General features: G+C 40.2%; 1 protein-coding gene across 1 annotated transcript in view; it reads right to left on the bottom strand.

Moving 5' to 3' along the window:
* The window catches only part of LOC121957629 (retinoic acid receptor beta-like), an 80,505-nt gene that overhangs the window by 9,431 nt on the left and 50,210 nt on the right, over positions 1-20,864 (bottom strand). Inside the window, exons 4-5 of the mRNA XM_042506318.1 lie at positions 14,734-14,894; positions 4,967-5,143 (exon numbers count right to left, since the gene is read on the bottom strand). Coding sequence (XP_042362252.1) covers positions 4,967-5,143; positions 14,734-14,894 — 338 coding nt within the window. The remainder of the gene's footprint in view (positions 1-4,966; positions 5,144-14,733; positions 14,895-20,864) is intronic.

The raw sequence follows: 20,864 nt of genomic DNA, 5'->3' as shown, positions 1-20,864 counted from the left end.
CGCAGACACAGGTCTCATGCACTATTTGCATATGATATGTTATTTCCAAAATACTTCTAAACAATGGATGATTATGGTTGATGATGTGCGATTTTTATTTTGCTGTCTCCAATAGCAACATTCATGTAAGTTTTTCACAGACTGCAGCTGCAGGGAGTGCGCGTTACGGAGAGCTCTTCAAAAGTGGAGGCTGGGTGTTGGTTAAGGAAGCGCTATCTTTGATATCTAGTGTTTTCTATGAGCTGAGCACTCACTTTAAACATCAATATCGAAGTAGATCATGTTCATTTAACTATGGGAAGTCAAAATTGTGATCGTGACAAATATTCCATCAATTCTGCAGCCCTAATTCCAGCATTGGCAGCAACTATCTACACTGCAACGCAACCCACACAAGAATACGGACTTATCAAAAACAGAGTCTGACAGTAATTAAATAAAACATCTGCCTATAATGTCTCTTGCCTCACTCCCCACCGCTACAGGCCACCTTACATGGAGATGAACAGGCAGCATTCAGCAGCCTCAGAAATCCACATCCAGCCAGTGGAAACCACAGCGCCAGATTAATAAACTTTCTGTTGCTGCTGTGACCACAGCAGTTGCCCTCCTACCAGTCGGCTGTGAAACCTGGCGTTGGGGGAATTGGAGTTGTAGCCACTGAGCGAAGGTCTGTCTCCTGAGCTGCTGCCTGCTCTCCTTCTGGGGAAGCAGTCCACAGTGGCAGGGAGTGAGGCGGAGAGGCTATGGGGCAGCTAGCAGCTAATTCTTGTCTCATTTGTGATCTAAAGAAGGGGCTGAAAACGAATGAGCTCCGTGCAACTCTACAACTAAAGCGGATTCAATAAATGAATGTATGGGAAATGTTGGGTTACTGTATAAAAGGTGTGCATATGACCTTGGTTGTCTGGTGGGACGGGCTTTGAACAGAGAGGGGAGAACTGCAGGAGGATGGTGTATTTTTAAATTCTGCTGTTTTTTGTTTTTCTATTGCCTTTTACAGATTTCTGCCTACCCCAGCTTTAATGCACTGCTTCTGAATGTTAATAAGTGACTCATAAAGGGTTTTCACTACTTAAACAAGATTTTGGGGGGCACTGTTGCATTTTTTTTTAATTGACAGTAAAAATACAGACAGAATATGCAACAAGAGAAAGACTGTGACTAGAATCAAAGCAGGGGCACTGTAACCACTCAGCTGACAAATGTCTTTGTAAATCCTCTCTAAAGGGTGCTTTATTTGAAAATGGCACAAAATGTAATTAAACTGACTCACTTAACCAATAAAACACTAAACTGCAGTAAAAACAGCAGGTGCATTTGCATGTGGCTCCTTATCTACACTCCTTAACCAATATTACTTGCACATCACAAACTACTGTTTTAGTTTTCTATATGTGTTTCATTTGCATTTCTTTAACTGAAGTGTGAAAATCAACCTAAAAACTTGCATATTCCATCACAGTAAAAAGGATTCATGCTTCTATTTTTAAGTTAACTAACTGTCCGTCAAACACGGGGTGAGCATCCGTCACACATCAGTGGATTCAGTTTGTGTGGTGACATTATACAGACGTTGGCATTTTTGCACCTCATGAAGAGGTGAAGAGAACAAAAGAAAACTGGATTAGCCCTGAACATAAGACAGCATGGACAGGTGTTTCTACTACAGCATGCTGGCTGATTCACAGAACAATTAGCAACTGACAAGAGGCCAGCTGCTGCCAGCTCCATCATATGCAAAAACTGTAGTCTCCACTGTGACTAGTTAGGCACACTGGGGTTAAAGTGTCCACTTAAATTACTCTGAAAAATAGAACAAGTGAGAGACGCCGTTGGAAAGTTTATTTACCACTTGTGTACCATGTGATGGTAAGGAGGTACCTTTTATTATGGTTTTATTAGTTGTTAATACATCATTTATCGATGCTTTGTAACTCAGTCATAAGCCTTTATAAGTGTTGCAAGTGAATTTGCTTTAGGGTGCTGGACATAATGCGTCAGCCCACCTTGTAGTTATGGTTAATAGTATAATGGTTTCATCAAGTCAAAAAGCAGATTGCTAAAGCCTTCATTTGCTCAATATGATAATGCAGTCTGTATTTAGTTTCTTTTGACATGAAAATGTTCATTTTCTTCTTACCGCATTTGGAGCATGGGACACTATTGATGTCATTGATGATATAGTAACTATGAGGCTCCATGATACGATATTATCACAATACTTAGGTCCCGATAAAATATTATATACTTATCTTAAATGTTTGGAATACACTAAGCAATGCGATAACATATTGCAATAAATAGTGATATAGTACCTTTTTCAACTGTGAATTAAGGAAAAACTGCAGCAATATGTATCTAGTGGACTGAAAAGCATTTACATTTGCAATATTAATAACTTCTACCATGAAAAATAGATATTTGGCATCTGTGTATTAATACAATATTGCCACCCAAAATATCACAATTGTGTGCTGTATCGATTCTTTCCCCCGCAACTAATAATAACACTTGAAACCCTTTACACTACCTGAACTTCTAACAATGTACTAATATTACTACAGTTAAACTCTGAGTTATAGTCCAGGTTACAAATTGTGACCAGATGACACATAACAAGCCCGTCATCATTTTCTTCCCACTTTCTCTTCCTTCCTCTCCCTCTGAGCAATGAATGTTAATCAAATCATTGCCCCCCCCCCTCAACTCCACCCCCCAAAACCCACAACAGCCGAGCATGTCAGATGCAAGATGCAAGACGGAGACAGAAGAGGAAGAGAGACAGCCATTTGCCTTTTTCCATCTCATTACTGAGGCTACATTAGTACAGTACATCGCTCTACTTAACAACTCCTAAATAACAAACATTCAGCCGCCGCAAGAGCGCACACAGCGTCCTGAACAAACGCAGAGCGAATGACTGCCCAATGTTTAAAAAATAAAAAATAAAAAGCAGACTAGTGTCCCAAAAAAGATTAGAGGCTGAAAAATGTTTGTGTGTGTGTAATCTTATCTCCGCTACAGACAGTTACTCCACATGAAGAATTGAATTGACTGGCATGATCAATTAATCGGATCTTCCTTGCTTCCATTGGCCGGCGGAGTAGGTCATCCAATAAGGTTGGAGGATTGGTCTAATGGGAGCTGGGCTTGAGGTTAAACACACCAATCCCCCAGAGATCTGAGGCTATTGACTCACCACACAGTCTAAATGAATTAATGGATTCTTACACACAGGAACAACAGGGAAATGAGAAAATAAATATTAGAATACATTGAAGTAGACAGCTCCCTATGTGCTAAAGAGGTGTGTTTATATAGAACTGTGTTATGTCTCTGCTGTGAACAGTTCTGGGAAGCTTTTTAGCTCATTACTGAATATTTTAGAGTTTACTGAGGACGCTTCCAAACTGTGTATATTTGAGTTACTCTGTTAAAGGAAAACTGGTTCAGTGTATGATGACTAATATAGACAAAAAGGCAGGGAAAAGACTGGGACTGGAACACTGAGCACTTAGCAGCAATGTGAACATATGCCAAGACCGAAAAAGTATTCTTTTCGTTTTGGGCCAATGTATAGATTTAAGGATTCCAAAGTAACGGGACATTCTGTGAGCTCAAGCAGCGATATCTATCAAACACAGTACTAACTAGAAAAGTGCTCTCAGTAGACTGCAGATCTCCATGGCTACTTCAGACAATTCAGAATGATGTATATGCAGAGCTTGATTTTACATCCATTTCTGAAGCAGCAAAGTTCCCTGTGTTACAGAGGAGAGCTACTAACACTACTAACCCTCTGATTAACTAGTGTGGGCCTCATTTACCAATATCACCAATTTTCTTAAGTTTGTTCTTGAAGAAAGTCAAGGAAAATTCTACCTCTGATTTGTGGTTTGTTCTTGGACCACAGAATTGTTCGCACACGAGTTCTCATAATGATGAATCCCACCGTCCTTGTAGGCAGAGATGCACAATATTGGATTTTTTTTGCCAATATCTGATAAATAACAACTCATTTGGCCGATACACTGTTACCAATATCAATATATCCATTATTATCTCCACCTAATTTTAGTGATCATCAAGTCTCTTCTGTATTGGAAATAACATCATATTAAGCATGCTCTTATCGTGATAGCCCATCAGCAGATGGATACATGAAATACAATGCTTTTCAGTGTATATTCATTCCTTGTGTAAAAGACGAAAAAACACTTTGGTTTAGGGTTGATGTTTTGTACATGTTCACTTTCTGTTTATGATATGGGCAGAAATCAGCATGTTGGACAATTCCAATATTTAATTTTAAAGCCAATATCTGTCAATACCAATGATGTGCCGATATTACTGTGCATCCCTACTCATAAACTGCAACATGTTCTACTCCCAAGTTGTCACATATTGTCCTTTTGTAAACTGACTTTGGGGGTCTACATATTACACTATAGGTGTAATATAATCATATATTGTTCAGGTGAAGAAGGTTATATTGAGGGTTGTTTGGATTTTTTGGATTTGAATTACTTTACACTGATGATTTCATTGTTTCCCAGGCACAAAATGAAGAATAAATAACAAAATAAACAAAATAAAAAACATCATCAAAAACAGAAACTATTAGCCAAATTGTTTTGAACATCAGTATTGGTGCAGAGTTTTGGTGCATACCCGTTTTTATAGAAGCAATCTCATGCTGAAACCACCCATCTAATTATTTAGGGCATATTTTACATTCACAGCTTGTTGGTAAAAAGAAAAAAAAAAAAAAAGAAACAATTTGATTGGCTAAAAGACTTCTGCTGCTGATTCCAGCATGTCAGGAACCATTTTGCTGAGCTTGCAACCAACTTGGCAAAGAAAAAAAAAGCCACCACAACACAGTCACTTCAACAACAGAAGGACTAGTCTTATTCCCTACACAACTCCTTTTTTCCTCCAAAATAAAAGCACCAGCACCCACCAGAATGTCCAGGCAGGCAGCTTTCAGGAGCGTGATCTGGTCTGCGATGGTCAGCGCTGTGAAGCCAGGCACTCGTTTGGCAAATTCCACGATCTTGATAATGCACTTGGTGGCCAGCTCGCTGAACTTGTCCCACAGGCCCAGGTCCAGCCTCACACGGTGGTCTGCACTCGAGTTCTGCGCGCACACACACACACACACCCACACATGCAAACACACACAAACAAGAGAGTTAGACGTCAGGCGAAGAGGCAGCTACTTTTGTCATTGCACAGACTGCTGCTAATGATCTCCTCAGTGCACCCTCTTCACTCTGCTCTATATGTGTCACACTTACATACAGTAAATAGGCTCCATAAGACCTGAGCTCTCAAAAACACTGGCAGGATTGTTGTTGTGAATACGCTGAGCTGAGCCGGTTGGCCGGGGCCTGCGATAATGAGCGAAACAGTGTCAGTGGGATGCTTTGGCAATGATGGGATGCAGAAACAGAGCTGTGACAGGTAGCACAGAGCGGTTTAATGCCAGAGGTGCCATTAATACAGCTATACGGTCCAGAACCTACACAAACACTGGGAGGGAGCAGGGATGGGTGGAAGCCAGGGAGCAATGTAGACATAGCCACAGATCGCAATGAGTGGAAAAGAGGAGAAAGTGTAAGTAAAAGTGCTGTAAGATGCCAGAGAGAGGGAAGAAAGAGAGGAAATGACAGATGAAAGGGAGGGAAGTTAAGTATGTGAGAGCAGAGAGGCATTGTGGGAGGGCCGAGGGAGGAGTAGCATGAATCCTGGGAGTTTTTCTCATGGGGGGTGTGTCTAAGCTAATGTGAGATTGATGCATAAGTTTATTAATTTATAACCTTTGATTAAAAATCATGTGACAGCTAGGGTCGTCCACTTCTGAAATGTTCTTTCTTATTATCATTTTGGATCTTTGCAAAGAGAAATCATTCTGCAAATTTCAGTGGCATTAGTTTTAAAGGATGGGTGCAGTTTATTAGTACGGCCGGGAAAAAAAACACAAAGTCAAACAATATAATCTCATGCACAAAAAGGAAAAAAAACGAAATAAAATTAAAGAGAAATATGAATTAACAGGATTCTCATGGTGTTCTTGATATATCCTGTTCACAAGAATAAAACAGAGAAGGTCAAAGTGACCTTAACATTTGACCTCCAAAATCTAATCAGTTTATCCTTAAGCATAAATGGACATTTGTGCTCAGTCTCAAGAAATTCCCTCAAAGCATTCTTAATATATCGCAGTCACAAAAACTCAACAGCATAGACCTTGTAAACATTTTCATGTAGGAACTATTTGCTCTCTACGTGACTACACTCGCCAACCATATTACCAAGCAGAAGGACGCGCGTATTCACCGAGCACCACTGAGTTAACTAACTCAAGGCTCTTGTCCATGAGTAGATGCACACTTCCTTCTGCACAGCAATACGGTTAGTGGGTGTAATTTCCGTAGAAGGAAAAGAAAGACATCTCTACGACTGGTATCTAGAAAGTATTAGTATCAGCATTTCCTTTCATTTGCTATAAACTTGTTCAAAAGAAGCTAGATTCAACTTCCAGTCAGCATCATATTCTTCAAGGAGTGTTTCTCTCTTTAGTATTCAGTCTGTATTTGCTTACAGATGGCTAGATTCTTATCTACCAAAGAGTAATTTATTTTTTAGCTCCATCATTATTGGCAGTTTATCTGAGAGAAGAAAGGCATTCAAAGTGGAGATTCTGCAATGTTTGAGAAAAATGTTTGGTTACTTTTTACTGTGGACTGGGGCTGCAGCTGACATTTTTTTCAACTATAAATGATCCTGTTGTTTAGTTTTGACAAAAGTTGTGACAATTTTGGATGAGCCAAAGGTGACAAAGGGGATTAATGACCTGGCTCATTGTCCATTCAGGGCAAAGTATCTTCTAAAGCTTTAGTTTGGTCAGAAAAAGCAGTCAGACTGTGACAGAAGACCCAAACTCTCCAATAAGACGTCAGACTAATAACATATTTCCAATTGTTTACTCAACTGATATATCAGCTTGACCTTATTTTCATCAATGTGTTTTCGAGTGAACATTGACCAGAGCTGCTCTGAGTTTGAAATGACAGGAAACAGCCGGGAGGAGAAAAGGCAGAGGGAAAAAAAGAGGTAGAGAAAATGCCATCAGAGCAGAGGATAGTACGATGGACGGATTCAGACAGACCGAGGGGAGAACGAGCAGCAGTTGGGGAATTGTTTGGGTGGAGTGAGGGGGAAAGCCGTAGTGTGATGGCTGATGGCGGGGATGGAGCATCTGATGATCATTTGTTTGTTTTCTGATGGTTTACATGGAATAGCCCATCTGTTCCACATGAGTGAGTCTCCACATGTAGCAAGGACATCGCACACACAGTCACAGAGGAGGAGGTGACACTAACACACTAAGAAGGGGGACAGCTCTTTACAAAATTCACCATGTATACAGGTTTGACATCAGGAGAGACAAGACAGAGCCAACTTGTGGTTGCTTTGACCTTTTAAACTAGAGTATTATTTTTTTGGGTAGTTTTTTTTTCAACACATATGTGACCAAGCAACACACTGTCATTCCAAATCGACGCTTTGTCAGTGGACTATTACGTCAACCTGGGTATCTTTCTGCATCTTCTGTTGACATTCAAGGATGCCAGAACCAACGCCGGGAACTCAGCAAAAGCACATGGTTAGGATCAGGCTACTGAGGCATAGCTGGTGAAATTCAGGCAACAAAAACGCATGGTTTGATTTACGAAAAAACATTATGGTTGGGCTCTACATTCAGATGGGAAGGTAACACCTAGCCAGCTAGAGGGATAGTAGGGTGGATCCTGTCCTCGCTATTCAATTCGCTTCCAGGATACCACCGCTGACATCTCTGATGACATCATTGATTTCACTGGGTCTGTGGTGGATTTAATTTTTAAAACAACAGCAGTAACGTTACTCAAAAATAGGGTTAAACTATTCAATAACCAAAAATCATGGATAACCAGAACAATCCAGAAACATGGACAATTATAAAACAGCCGCCATCAGTGTTTTTAGAAGCAAAAAGGACTAATTTACAGTGAATATGTTTGGAGGAGCTGATGAGGTCACATTGTGCTGCAGTTGTACATTGTGTGCTTTCATGTGACATACAAATGATTGACTGACACTTAAATCTTTCACTGGGTATCAGCTAGCAAATAAGCAGAAACTGACATATGTGCACTAACCTAATACTGAATAGCAGCCATGACCACCTACCAGTCAGGCACTAGCATAAACTACAGTGTATAATACTTTTATTTTTTCTTGTTGCATATGCGTTTTTTCGAGTCCACTGCCTCCCCGCTTTTTTGATTTTTTCTGTTATGTAATAGGGCCAGAGCTTCAGCATATAAACAAACAACAAACAACTGTATAAAAAGTGCTCCTGACAGCATCAGTAAGGTTTGTGCCACGGCCTAAGTCTGCAGAAACATTGTGATATGTAAGTAGTGTACACAGCAGGATTCACAGGCCTCTGGAGAGGTGGATACAAAGCCTCTGTGCAGCTTTAACTGACTACTGCATGGCCTTTTATTTTTTTAGATCATAAATTCATCTGCAAAGAGACACTGACAAAGAGTGCTTTCAGTCCTTGGACATTTCGGCTGTTTTTAAGTCTAAGCAACTGTAATGGAAAAAAATGTCAGTAACATAATTCAAAATATCTCTATTCAAATTACATTAGAGAAAACAGAAGAAATTGATCAGAGTGGGTAGAGAGTAACATGCTTTCTTTATTTTAGCCATTATTATTGATGTCACCTTGTGTCCGCCTCTTAGCTTCACAATTGGTTGTGGTATTTAAATTGGTTATATTTGTGTTTTTCTGCTTTTTATTGGCAAATGAGAATAAAACCTGCTTTTAGTCTTTGCAATTTTAAAGTGAGTTGTATAAGCAGATAAATAATAGATACAATTGACTGACAAAGCAACGGACTCTAGGAAAATAAAGCATTATATAACTAAAGTAAATCAAAAACCCAGACAAAGGGAATGTTAAAGCTGGACAGAATTGAGAAAATCAGTCTGCGGCATCCAACAAGTCTATCTTAAATTCAGATTTTTAACTTTTAACAGCCAAACCAAGGGAGCGTACACAAGTCTACCCTGCAGAAGAGTATAGCAAAAGAAAAAGACAGGCTATAAGATTTCTGTTAAAGCTGGTCACAGGGGTGTTATGTAATCTATCCATTTATGCATAATATGGTATAATTTGTCTTTCGCTGTTATATTTTTGTCATGGTAGAAAAGCGTCTGGAGCAGCATCAGACCAACAACTCTACACTGGAACCCAGACTAAAAGTATTCATTTATGATGTCCTCGACACAGGCTTCAGTGATCAGTTTCTTTCCTCACTGACCTTTTCACCTTCCTACACAGACAGATGGGAAAAAAAATTGGAACAAGAATCGTAAGCTTACATTTCTTTAACCAGTTTAACATGAACCATAATTTGACCATTTTAAAAATGTGGTGGTTATTTGTTAATATGCTACGTTAACTTATTCCATGTAATCAGGGAAATATGTGAGAAGTTTTGAGAGAAAAATATAATAAAATCGACTTGTAAAAAAGGGGTGTTTTAGAAAGGCTCAAGTCCAAGCGAAGTCATGATACATCAGTGTCAAAGCTCGAGTTGCAAGCCTTTTTCGATTTTTGTCAAGTCTAAAGTCATCAAATTAGTGACTCAAGTTTGATTTGAGTCCAAGTCATGTTACTCAAGTCAACACCTCTGGAAGTTACATTTACAGAAAGGCTTGCTACACATTGCTGTTGACTTGCTTTACCTAACTCCACGTGCTCTGGCTGCACACTGAATGCACTTGGCCAAAACTGTCAAGCTAAATAAAACATGTTTTTTCCATGTTAAAAGTGATTTTTGGGGAGGTTTTCCTTATCCACTGTGAGGGAGGTCGTGTGCTGTAAAGCCCTCTGAGGCAAATTGTGATTTGTGATAATGGGCTTCATGAATAAAATTAACTTGACTTGACTTAATGCAAATTACAGTCAAACTTTATGATTAAACTGCATGTCAGTGTCAATGGTTTTTTTCTTCTGCGTGAATTTTCCAGCTGTTGTGAAAAAAATTAGCTAATTATATGTTAACATCTGGACTGGAGCCAGAACTTAAAAAAGCTCATGAGTCCAAGATCCCTCATTGCACTACACAAATGTAACAATACAGCAAAAAAAAAAAAAAAAAAAAAAGGCCTAAAGACTTATTTCACATTGCCTGGAATGACATTTTGGTACAGAAAAACTGAATTATTCATTATCTCTTGACCTAAAAGTAGTCAAATTTCAACATCCTGAGCAGGTAAGAATGAGAATCAGCCTGTAAAAAACCACCCACTATGAATTTCAAATTGTAAAATATTAAGTTTCCCCATTTAAGTTTGGTTGCTAAATCTCCAAAATTCCAAGAAAATAGCTGATGACTGCTGCAGGAAGGTTTATTTATTTACTTAACCTTTATTTAATCAGAAAAGCGTCTTGAGATTAAAACTCTAAAGGTGAGCCAGGTTTTACTGAAGCTACTGAGGAAAAAGAAGCTGGTGGGAAAAAAGTGACCAACTAATATGACATCCTTTGCTGAAAATCCAATATGTACTCAATATGTTGGCAAACTTCAACATCAGTCTAAACCCAGCCCCAGGAGCTCTTTCAGTGTGAGAGGGCTTGAATACAGCGGCGCCCTCCAGCCCGCTGAAGTGACTGTGGAGACAGCTGGAGCGGCCCTGCGCTTTCACAGCACATCAATCCCCCTGAGGTTGTTAGTGCGAGGCAGTTAGCACCGTGGCTGCTGGACACTGTCACGAGCAAACAATCTATTGTGTGGCCACCCGAGAGAGAGGGAGATAAAGGGAGACAGAGAATAGCAGAGAGAGAGAGAGAGAGAGAGATCATTAAATATGATCTGGGGTTAAGTGAGAGGCACATTAGGGCCGTGCTTAAATCACGGACAACGAGCTTGCAGTCGACACAACAGCACTACGGACGCACATTCCACTGATTGACATCCGATTTGATGGCGAAGGAGGAGGTGCTGAAACCTGAGTGTGTGTGCGAGGCAGAGAGTGTGTGTTTGCACAGTATGTTGGGGGGAGGGGTGGAGGTGGCTGATATTAAAGCAACTTATCTTGCTCTTCCCTCTGGGCGAAGAGGGAAAGCAAAGAAAAAGGGGGAGCTCAGAGGGAAGGAGGGTGAGATAATTCGCAGTTGGATTTTTTTTTTTTTTTTACCCCCCTGCAATCTCAGTCAATTACACAAGTCCCATAATTCAATAGAGCGAAACAAGGAAGTTGCCGGGGAATTCTAATTTCATTTAAGAACATTTATCCAAACAAATTAGACAAGTTGCGACATTAGAAAAGAAGCTGGCAGTGTAGAAATGAGCCGTCCGCAGTACATCAGCAGACCCGTGTGTACAGATGCAGAAAGGGAAATGGCTGTAAAAGCGGCCAGCACCTGTGACGAATTGCGACGGCGGACAAACTGTAATGTGGCTAATATCTCCAGGCTGGGCTGTGTACTATACAGCAGCAGCAGCCGCTGCCGCCGCTGCATGGAGCCGCCGGGGGCCCCCGCCGCGCGCTAATGTTTTATTTTGTCTTTGAAACTGCCAGGCTCGTTTTTCATCACCATCACTGTCAATGAAGCGTTATTCATTGTCGAGCTAAGCCCTCTCACTCGCGCAGCTATCTCCGCTAACCCAGCAATGAACTCCTAAATCACTGCAGACTAGGATTTGAATATTTCACCACATAATTGGAGCTTTAACCTAATCTAGGAGCGCGGGAGCTCCTCTTCTGTTTCCGACGAGGAGGACTCAAAAGGCGCATCAGGATCCAATCGCTTGTAATAATGAGGAACTTCTCACAGTCTGTGAGCAAGCATAATTACCACTGATCCAGATTAAGGCTTTATCTGAGGCTCGACTGCCACTCCAACAAACAGCAAACACTGGCTTATATCATAACCAGGGAGCAAGATTTTTGCTATTATGTCCCACCATTTTCAGCTGTGGATTTTGCCTCAATTCAGACTGTTTATTTTGTAAAAAATGAGGAAGTGTCTCGTGGGAGAGGGAATGGGATGAGGGTGGAGTAGAGAGGGGTTACAGCGATTAGGAGCTTTGTGTTGGGATTGAAAGGAGAAAAATACAGAGTTATGGAGATGGAAGCTTACTGTATTTTGGAACGAGTGCAGCAGCTGCACACAGTAGAGAGCTAATAGCTCCACTGTACACCAATTGCTCCATTTAACTACTCTCACCGATCGAAGCTCTAAACTTTATTGTCAGTGACTGAATGATTTTCATAACTGCAACAAGAGAGACATTACTCCACATTATGGCTGCTCAGTGGATTTGTTTTTCTTTGTAAAAACAGTATTTTGCATGATTGGCAGGTGTCATGAGATTTCCAAAACTGGCACCATTAGATCATTAAGCACACACCTCCCCCCTCCTGCTCTTTCACACTCCCGACAGAAGACTGTTTGTGGAGCATCGGTGTCAATCACAGCTCACTGGCGCCCGACTGTAATCTATATGTAAGTCAGCTTAAAAACAAACACATTAGACGCTGTCAGCTCCCCGCACAATGCTGCCATGCCTGCGCGTCAATCAAAGCGCCGCCATCTCTGCTTGCTATCAAGCTATCAGCCGTCCTGCAGCTCCGACCGTTTGTCTGTCAAAGCGTCACACAACTCAGCCCAACAAGGGTTTTGCGGTGTTGAGTACTCCCTCTCCACATTTGCATGACCTCCAACTTTTGCACCGAGTCGTGACGAGTGCAGAAGCGTTCCTCAGGGGGGAAGAGGAGCTCATTGTCACTCAGATGAAGGGAATGTACAGTCCTCTACAGGGTTGCTGCTTTGAGACTGGATAAGCGAGGGTCTGATGTGTCCAACTGACGAGATCCTTCTTCAAGGTCCTGTGTGTATTAGCATCCTCTGACTATCCGGCCTTTCATGGGTTGTTAGTTTAGCACACAGCCTGGCCAGGGTTTGAGGGAGGTTCAGGGACGTCACAGAACTCTCAACCTTGACGTCAGAAGAGAGGAATAATGAAGCCCGCTCAAACACTGACAAGTATTCTCAACACGCAGCTTAGCTTAGTTGCACATATCCGTCGCCTGTTTTGATTTACACAGGCAGATAATGATTAGTTGGATTAGATGCATTTATTCCACTTTTCAAAATAAAAAAGTCAAGTTCGTGTCTGTCTTCCTCAACCAGACGGATGGGCAGGTGTTGAGCTGGCACATATTTCCCTAGCGAAGGTTTGATGTTGGCAGCTGCAACATCATCCAGTCCTGACACCGCCTTTTTAATTCCTCCTCTCACTGTTGCAATATATAAAAAACTGGGGCAAACAAATCCTGCCTCCCATCTCAGATCCATTTCAGCAGAGGCAGCTGGGAGTCATGATGTGTTAGCTGCACGGTGCTACTATGATGCATGCGTTTTATTGTCTTTCTATCACACTTTATGTCCAATCAATAGCTATTGAGAGAAGAAGAAGCAGTGGTGTTGGTGAGGATTTGCCCGGACAGTCAGCAGTGTACTCTCGAGCTGCATTAGTGGGGGATTTAGAGTACAGTACAAAAGATTGATTATCGTTATGAGCTCTGCACTTGTGGCTAGTTTGCAAGACCAGATCAAAGGACTGCACGATACCATTGGTAAAACAGGGTTATGGAGTCAAAGACACATTGTAGCTCTTATGTTTATGATTCAAACTACAGTTACAGTCTCGCAGTTGTATGCCTCTGCAAACCAGTCAAGATGCACTTCCAGTTTGCATCCATGTCTGGGAAAACATCGGTGATTCATTCATATCTTCAATGCGATAGCACAGAAAATCTATGTAAGCAGCACAGATTCAATACACGTTTCGAGTCCCACCAAATGTCTTTCCTTACGTTTCTGAGCTATGACACTGAATAATTGCCAGAAAAGTGTTTTTGCCAAACATTATGATGTCACAGAGAAGTTGACTATTTGGATGTTAAATGTTGTCATTTCATCATTATATCCTATTAGACATTTGTTTCTTTCATTCTTGAGTTATGTCCAAAAATATGTTTTGTGAGATGATCTTTAATCACAGTCTTATCTGTTGGTTCTTAAGTCCAAGTGGACGTTAGTGCCAAATTTTAGGAAATTCCCTCAAGGCGTTCTTGAAATATTGCATTCATGAGAAAAGGTAAGAGTGACCTTGACTTTTGATGACCAAATTCGTCAGTTCATTGTTGAGCCCAAGTGGACATTTGTCGAAAAGTTGAAGAAATTTCCTCAGCGTGTTCCTAAATAATTGTGTTCATAAGAATGAGACAGATGTAAAGTCCAAATGAATGTTTGTGCTAAATTTGAAAAAATGTTTTTTAAGGTGTTCCTGAGACATCAAATTCACAAGAATAAAACAGATGAGGTCGCAGTAACCTTTGGCCACCAATATCTAATTAGTTTATGTTAAGTCCAAGTGGACGTTTGGGCCAAATTAAAAAAAAAAACTCCCTAAAGGTATTCCTGAGATATCGGGTTCATAAGAATGGGATGGAAAACCCAAAAACATAGAGCCTCCATCCACAGCTAGCGCCAGCGCAGAGGCTGGAAAAAAAGTGCAACTGCAGTTGACCACTTTCAGTCATCTACCGCATAGATGTATACTTCGAGAAAGCACCACAGGACAGCAAACTCACCGTGGTGTATTTGCCAAGCTGGCAGAGGGAGGGGAAGGTTTCTTGATGGGCCTTGCGAATCTTTTCAATAATGGTCTCCAGCTCGGCTGTCAGCTCGTAGCTCTCTGCCAGCTCCGGCTTTGGGCTCTCCTTCTTCTTCTTATTCCGGTCGTTTCTAACAGCTGAAGGAGAATAAAGGATTAGGATTAGCGTCAACAATGACTTGCAAATGGATGACTTGATCATCGAAGCAAATGTGGACTTGAAACAAAATGAAAGACAACTTGAGGAACAACAGAACTTTGTTGCAAGTAAGCATTCTTTTTTTTACTTTTAAGAGATGCAGCAAGTTGTCAAGTGAAAAAAACTGAGACCTTACATAAGGACAGAAAGTTTCTACTCTGTCAACTCAACCAGTCTTTGTCAGCTTAGTGCCACTGGCAAAGTCTCACAAAGGAAGAAAACAAAAGTGCCTGAATACTTAAGCACTTCATAAATGGATTGCGTGATTTTTTAAAATTTTTTATTAATTAATTGATTTATTACTTTAATCAATTTACTGAGAGATTTTTGGGTGCTTTTTTATGTAGGTCCCCTGACACACATGGTCTATAGAGTAAACTTAAAATTGGGTGTAAGTTTGGTTCTTGAAGTCAGAGGGAAAAGCAATGTCTGGGGCAGTGGTGCTGTCTACGTGATACACAGGTATATATACCTTATACCCTCTAAGAAAGCTTCAGGATGTAAATTTACCCACTTGAAAAGGTGCAAGGATACATAACATTTATTTTCACAGATAGGCTGCAGGGTCGAGAGATGTGACAACAAACTGAACAGATGCTGCAGAACATGTAGAGAGACTCGTCTTCGTTTCTCAACCCCACCCCGCTGAGCTTTTAGCCTGTGCATACTGACAGTGTGTGTGTGTGAGAATGAGATAGACAGATGGCAATGGTGCATACACTGCGGGCAGACATGTTGGTGCAGAGCATAAAGGAATTTACAGTAAAGTTGTCAAGTGCTAGTAAATGTACAGTGTAGATTTCAGTTAGTCTGTGATTAAATGCTGTGGCTCCTTAAGACCCAAATAAGGTTTCTGTGTCTTGCTTCTTAACTGCTGAGTTAAATGAAGGGAGTTTGTGGTGCTCCCAGAAATTTGGGGTTTTGGGGGCAGAGGGGGTCACAGAAAATCTTAGGGTGGCATGCCAAAACCAAAAGTAATAAGTGAATTTTAGGAATTTGATTATGTTGGTAAAATATATAGTCCAGTCAACCACTATGTCATTACAGCCATTTTCTCCTATGAACTCAAAACAATGTCCAGAGAGTGAAGTCCAGACATTGTTCAGAGTTTCTCGTTCACACATGTAGCATACAAGACATTGTCTGTGTCAGAGGTGTTGTTGTCATCTACTGGGAATACTGTGTTTGGTTTATATCTATTTTGTTTTCACGCTGTTATGATATGCCGCTGGTTTGCCAGATGGGTCCAGCAAACCCAGGACTTTCACCCAGGAGTGCACTGTTTTCTTCCTATATGAATGTAGAACCAAACCATGATGTTTTTTTCTAAACCTGACCACGTGCTTCTGTTGCCTAAACCTAAACACCAGTGCCTTTTTAGCCTAATTATAACCATGTGGTTTTTGTTGACATTCTGACATTGATTGCAGCATCCTGGAATGTCAACAGCTGATGCAGGAGGATACCTAGAGCGTAATATGTGGACTCTGAAGTCCATTGACAAAGTGGCGATATGTGACGACTTGGAATGAGAACTTGCTGACTATAGACAACTGATCTCGGGTGCAATTTTAAAGTACTTAAAATAAAATACACACTGTCACTTGCAAATAAAAATAAAATGATAATTGTGTGTAGTTTTAGTTATAGTTTTGCAGGTTTTATACTATTTCACTGATCAATAGTTGGTGCCCTTAACATACCAAGAAAATGCTGGCTATCTAACAAAGGTAGGGAAATAGAAGACTGCAAGCAAGCAAAAGGGGAGGGGCATTCAGCATGTTTATTCTGCATGAAAGATACGAACAATGCGTATTTTTGAGAAACTGATTTGCTATACATTAATTGAATACCATCTAGATGATAAAATACACTGTTTCTTATGAAGCTAAATCTTCTCTTCTATGGACAGTGAGATGATCCTGTGCCTTGCACTGAATCCCATAGTACATGTATAAAAGTGCTCTTAAAAAGACCACATAAAGCCCTGGGAGAGAGCCCCACAGTACTGAACAGTCAGAAGCTACAACAAAGCCCAGGTTGTTGTGGTTGTTGTGTATAATGTGCACCCTGAGAGACTAAAGTCCACAGAGTGCTTTGCTTCATTAGGTGCAAATCTTTGAAGTCTGTCACAGCAGGAGATTCAAACAATCCAACCAGGTTTATTACTCAACACACAGCATGATCATCCCAACATCACAACTCTCTGATCAGCTGCATACTCCCCTTTAGAATAATAAGGAGCAGAGCTGGAGAGAAAGAGTTGGGCCCTTTGTCAGCACCGAGACACCCAAGGGACCTTCCTTGGCTGGCAACACAACATCCTCTGCCCTAGTTTACAATAAAGCCCTTTATGTTCATGCATTCGAGCCAGCTCGTGATCCTATACTGCGCTAAGAGGGTTAAATAGTAAAAGAGATGGCCAGCTGAGTGTGGGTTTGGGGTTTAACGCTGCTGCAGACATACAGTCATGTTACATGACTGAGTAGAGCTTCAAGATGTTACAAAATCTGCCTGAGAGCCATCATTCCATTTGGTTTATAATCAAAGTGTGTTATTATTATTTTTTGTTAAAATTGCACTCACTGATATTTTATGACCACCATGGATCAAATGACTATGTATAATGTGATTCACAGAAATGTATTTTACCAAATAGAGGATAATACAGCTGTCAAATCTTCACATTGTCTCCGACTTGGAATTTACAACTTTTTCTTACCCTGCTGCTTGTAAGTGGGTCTGAATGAAATCACATTTACGGCATAAATTTAAATGCTTTAGGACCACCAGCTCAACTACATTTCCCAGTAGTATTCGGTAACCATAGTTACTGTAGTTACTTATTCAGAAGTTAAAAAAAAAGAAGAAAAATCTCATGTAAAATTCATTGAAATTATTTGAAATTAATTTGGCAATTGGTCATGTTGTGTGGTTCATGTTGTATCTCTGGATAAGGACATCAGTGTTTAGAAAGACGATCATTAAGCCTTAGACCAGTGATACTCAATTTGCGGCCCATGGGCCAAATCTGGCACCCGATAGGACACTCATTTGCGTGTCTGCTGGATGTATCAATAAGCAAATTTTGTCAGGTAATGTAATTTTGTCACTAGTTCAAGCGGCCAAAACTGTCAATTTAGATTCAAGTTATTTCAATGATATATTATATATAATTGTTGGAAATTTTGGTACATATTATTATTAGCTATATTCACTCACTTTTATACCGAACTTACGTATCACTCTACTGGCCTGATAAATCATAACTGAACTAGACGCAAAGAGATGAAACTGATATTCCCTTCTCTGATGAAAATGTATATTTACCAAAATGTTGGCGTAACCTACAATAAAACGGATGGTTCACTCCCAAATTAAAATGCATATTACAGGTCTGCCCTCTCTCAGATGTATATGAACTAGATGGCACTCGGCTTGTGGTGCTCAAAGTGCCAAAGAATTACATTAGAAAAACTCAACATTGATGTCTCTTTCCAGAAATCAGGACCCGGTTTCTTAAGATAATCCACAGACCATCAACCATGAGTAGATGGCGGGTGTAGTTTAGAAGCAGAAGAAAGCATATACATTTACTCATGAATGTCACACTCATGCTTGTGACAGTGAGTGTAATTACATGAAACATTAATGTCATCCTCCATGGCTGAGCTGTGATGTTAGCTAGCTCAGTGGTGCTAGGTGAGCTGGCAGTAGATGCCGTCTTCCTCTGCATGGTGATAGGGCAGGCAAATGTAGTTCAGCAGACAGAAAGTAGTTCCTACATGAACCTGCTCACAATGAGATCTGCGGATTATCTTGAGAAACTGGGTCATGATTTCTGGAGAGAGACACTGCTGTTGAGTTTTTCAAATGCATTTTTTCGGTGCTTTGAGCGCCACAAGCCGAGGGCCATCTTGCTCGATTATACTGGAGAGAAAACAGACATCTCTATGGCTGATTCCTCCAGCACTCTTCAACTCACATCAATAAAATCTAGATTGATAAATAACACTACAGGTGAGAGGTCAAATATGTATTTTTGATCTTGGGGGGAACTGTCCTATATGAGTATTTCCCAAAATGTTGTCACAACTTGTACTTAGAGCTGTAGCACACTGCCTACAGCTCCTGATCCAACCGCTATCTTTCCCACTGACAATACCAGACCCAAAGTGCTGATGGTCAGAGGGTTATGATATTGACCGATTATATATATCCCCATAATCAAATGTTAATCCCAGAAGGAGTTGACCTAAAATGTCTCATCTGCTATATCAACAATGCCTTATATCCTTACATTAATCTCTCCTGATTCAGCTGATGTACACAATTCCGTAATTATACACAAATATCATATACATACAACTAGGATCCGACCAAACTGTGTCAGTTCTTTCAACAAACAAAGACTGCGAGCCAAATCAGTCACAACAAGGGAGTCCATATGCTCTATATATCTATTTAATCTTGACATATTAGGACATGCCACACCCACATATCACGCCTTGTCTTCATGTTCTCGGACCATCTCAATGCATCAAAATGAAAGGGGAGTCAATATAATTTTCTATTTCAGAGATTTAGACTGAATGTTTTGGTCATCCATGGCCTCATGCAGATTACTGTTGCTGCTGAGAGGCAGCACGGATGTGTTGACATTAATCACTTCATACGTTCTGACCTACATCTGTGACCTATATGAGCACTATATGTGAGTGTGGATGTATAAGACTTTCCACAACATCTAGTATGATTATGCAGCTGGTAAAGCACATTTTGACAGTGACAATGTTAATTATTCATTAGAAAAGTCTAAAATGGAATCAGATGAATGGTAATGAGTGATTTTAACAAAACACAGATGAGAGGGATCCTGGGCACTAAGTGAAGTGGCACCATCACATTTTATGGTAAGTGGTGCTTCATACCTGACAATAATTGTATTCAATGATGTAAAATAAAATAAAAAAAAAAAAAACAGTGATGGAAGAATTGATCCTAACCATGTATATCACTGTTTTACAGTATCAGTGTTGGGGCACTGGGAGGGATTTGACTGACAGAGGATAGAGAGCCTTGGGCCTCCTTCTACTTGCTGCTCCACAAAGAAAAGCTGCAAACGCTGAACACAGCAGCAGATAAAGCAGATTGTGAAGCAGTGATTCAGGTTGGTGATTTAGAATGGAGCAATAGAAACCTGCAGCACATCTCTCCAGTGCACACAAACAAAACAAGTGGTCTTTATGGAGGCCTGTTTCTAAAATAGATGTATTCAAAACAAGAAATGAGCAGAAGAAGGTGCTGGATGTAAAATTTGTCATTTGTGATATTATGTTGTTAAACTGTTGTTTTCGCATTTTGATTTGTACATTTGTGGACATAAGTACATGTGAAATATCTGAAACATCACGTGCACTTATCATGTGAATTTGGTAAGATGCAAAATGCTGTCTAAAAGCCAAATATTCTTCATGTGATTCATATACTTGTACTACTTGAATGTGTATTATATAGAATGTGTACTTGAATTAATCACACCTGAAATTATGTGAAATTGTTGCACATATGTGCACAAGTTGAGGCTATTTTGTAATGTTTCAACTTGTCTTCTCAAATTCAGTCAACTTAAAAATTTGAGGACATTAGCTTTTTTGAGTTAAAACAAATAGTTTCTTTCTACAGTGCAGCTTCTCCATCTGTGACTGTACCAACAAAGTTCTTTTTTAAATTTAGGTTATTTTAGATCAAACATGATCTTTTCTTAACTATAACCAAGTGTTTTTTGTGTCCAAACCTAACCATACCATTAATACCAATGCTGTTGAAAGGTAAAGAAGCCTAACGTTTCAACATTACATAATAACGTACAATTGTGATGTATCTGTAATCTGCAGAAATGTACTAAA

Source organism: Plectropomus leopardus, chromosome 18 (genome assembly GCF_008729295.1).
Source record: "Plectropomus leopardus isolate mb chromosome 18, YSFRI_Pleo_2.0, whole genome shotgun sequence".
Lineage (NCBI taxonomy): Eukaryota > Metazoa > Chordata > Actinopteri > Perciformes > Serranidae > Plectropomus > Plectropomus leopardus.
This window is presented reverse-complemented; position numbering and strand designations above follow the sequence as displayed.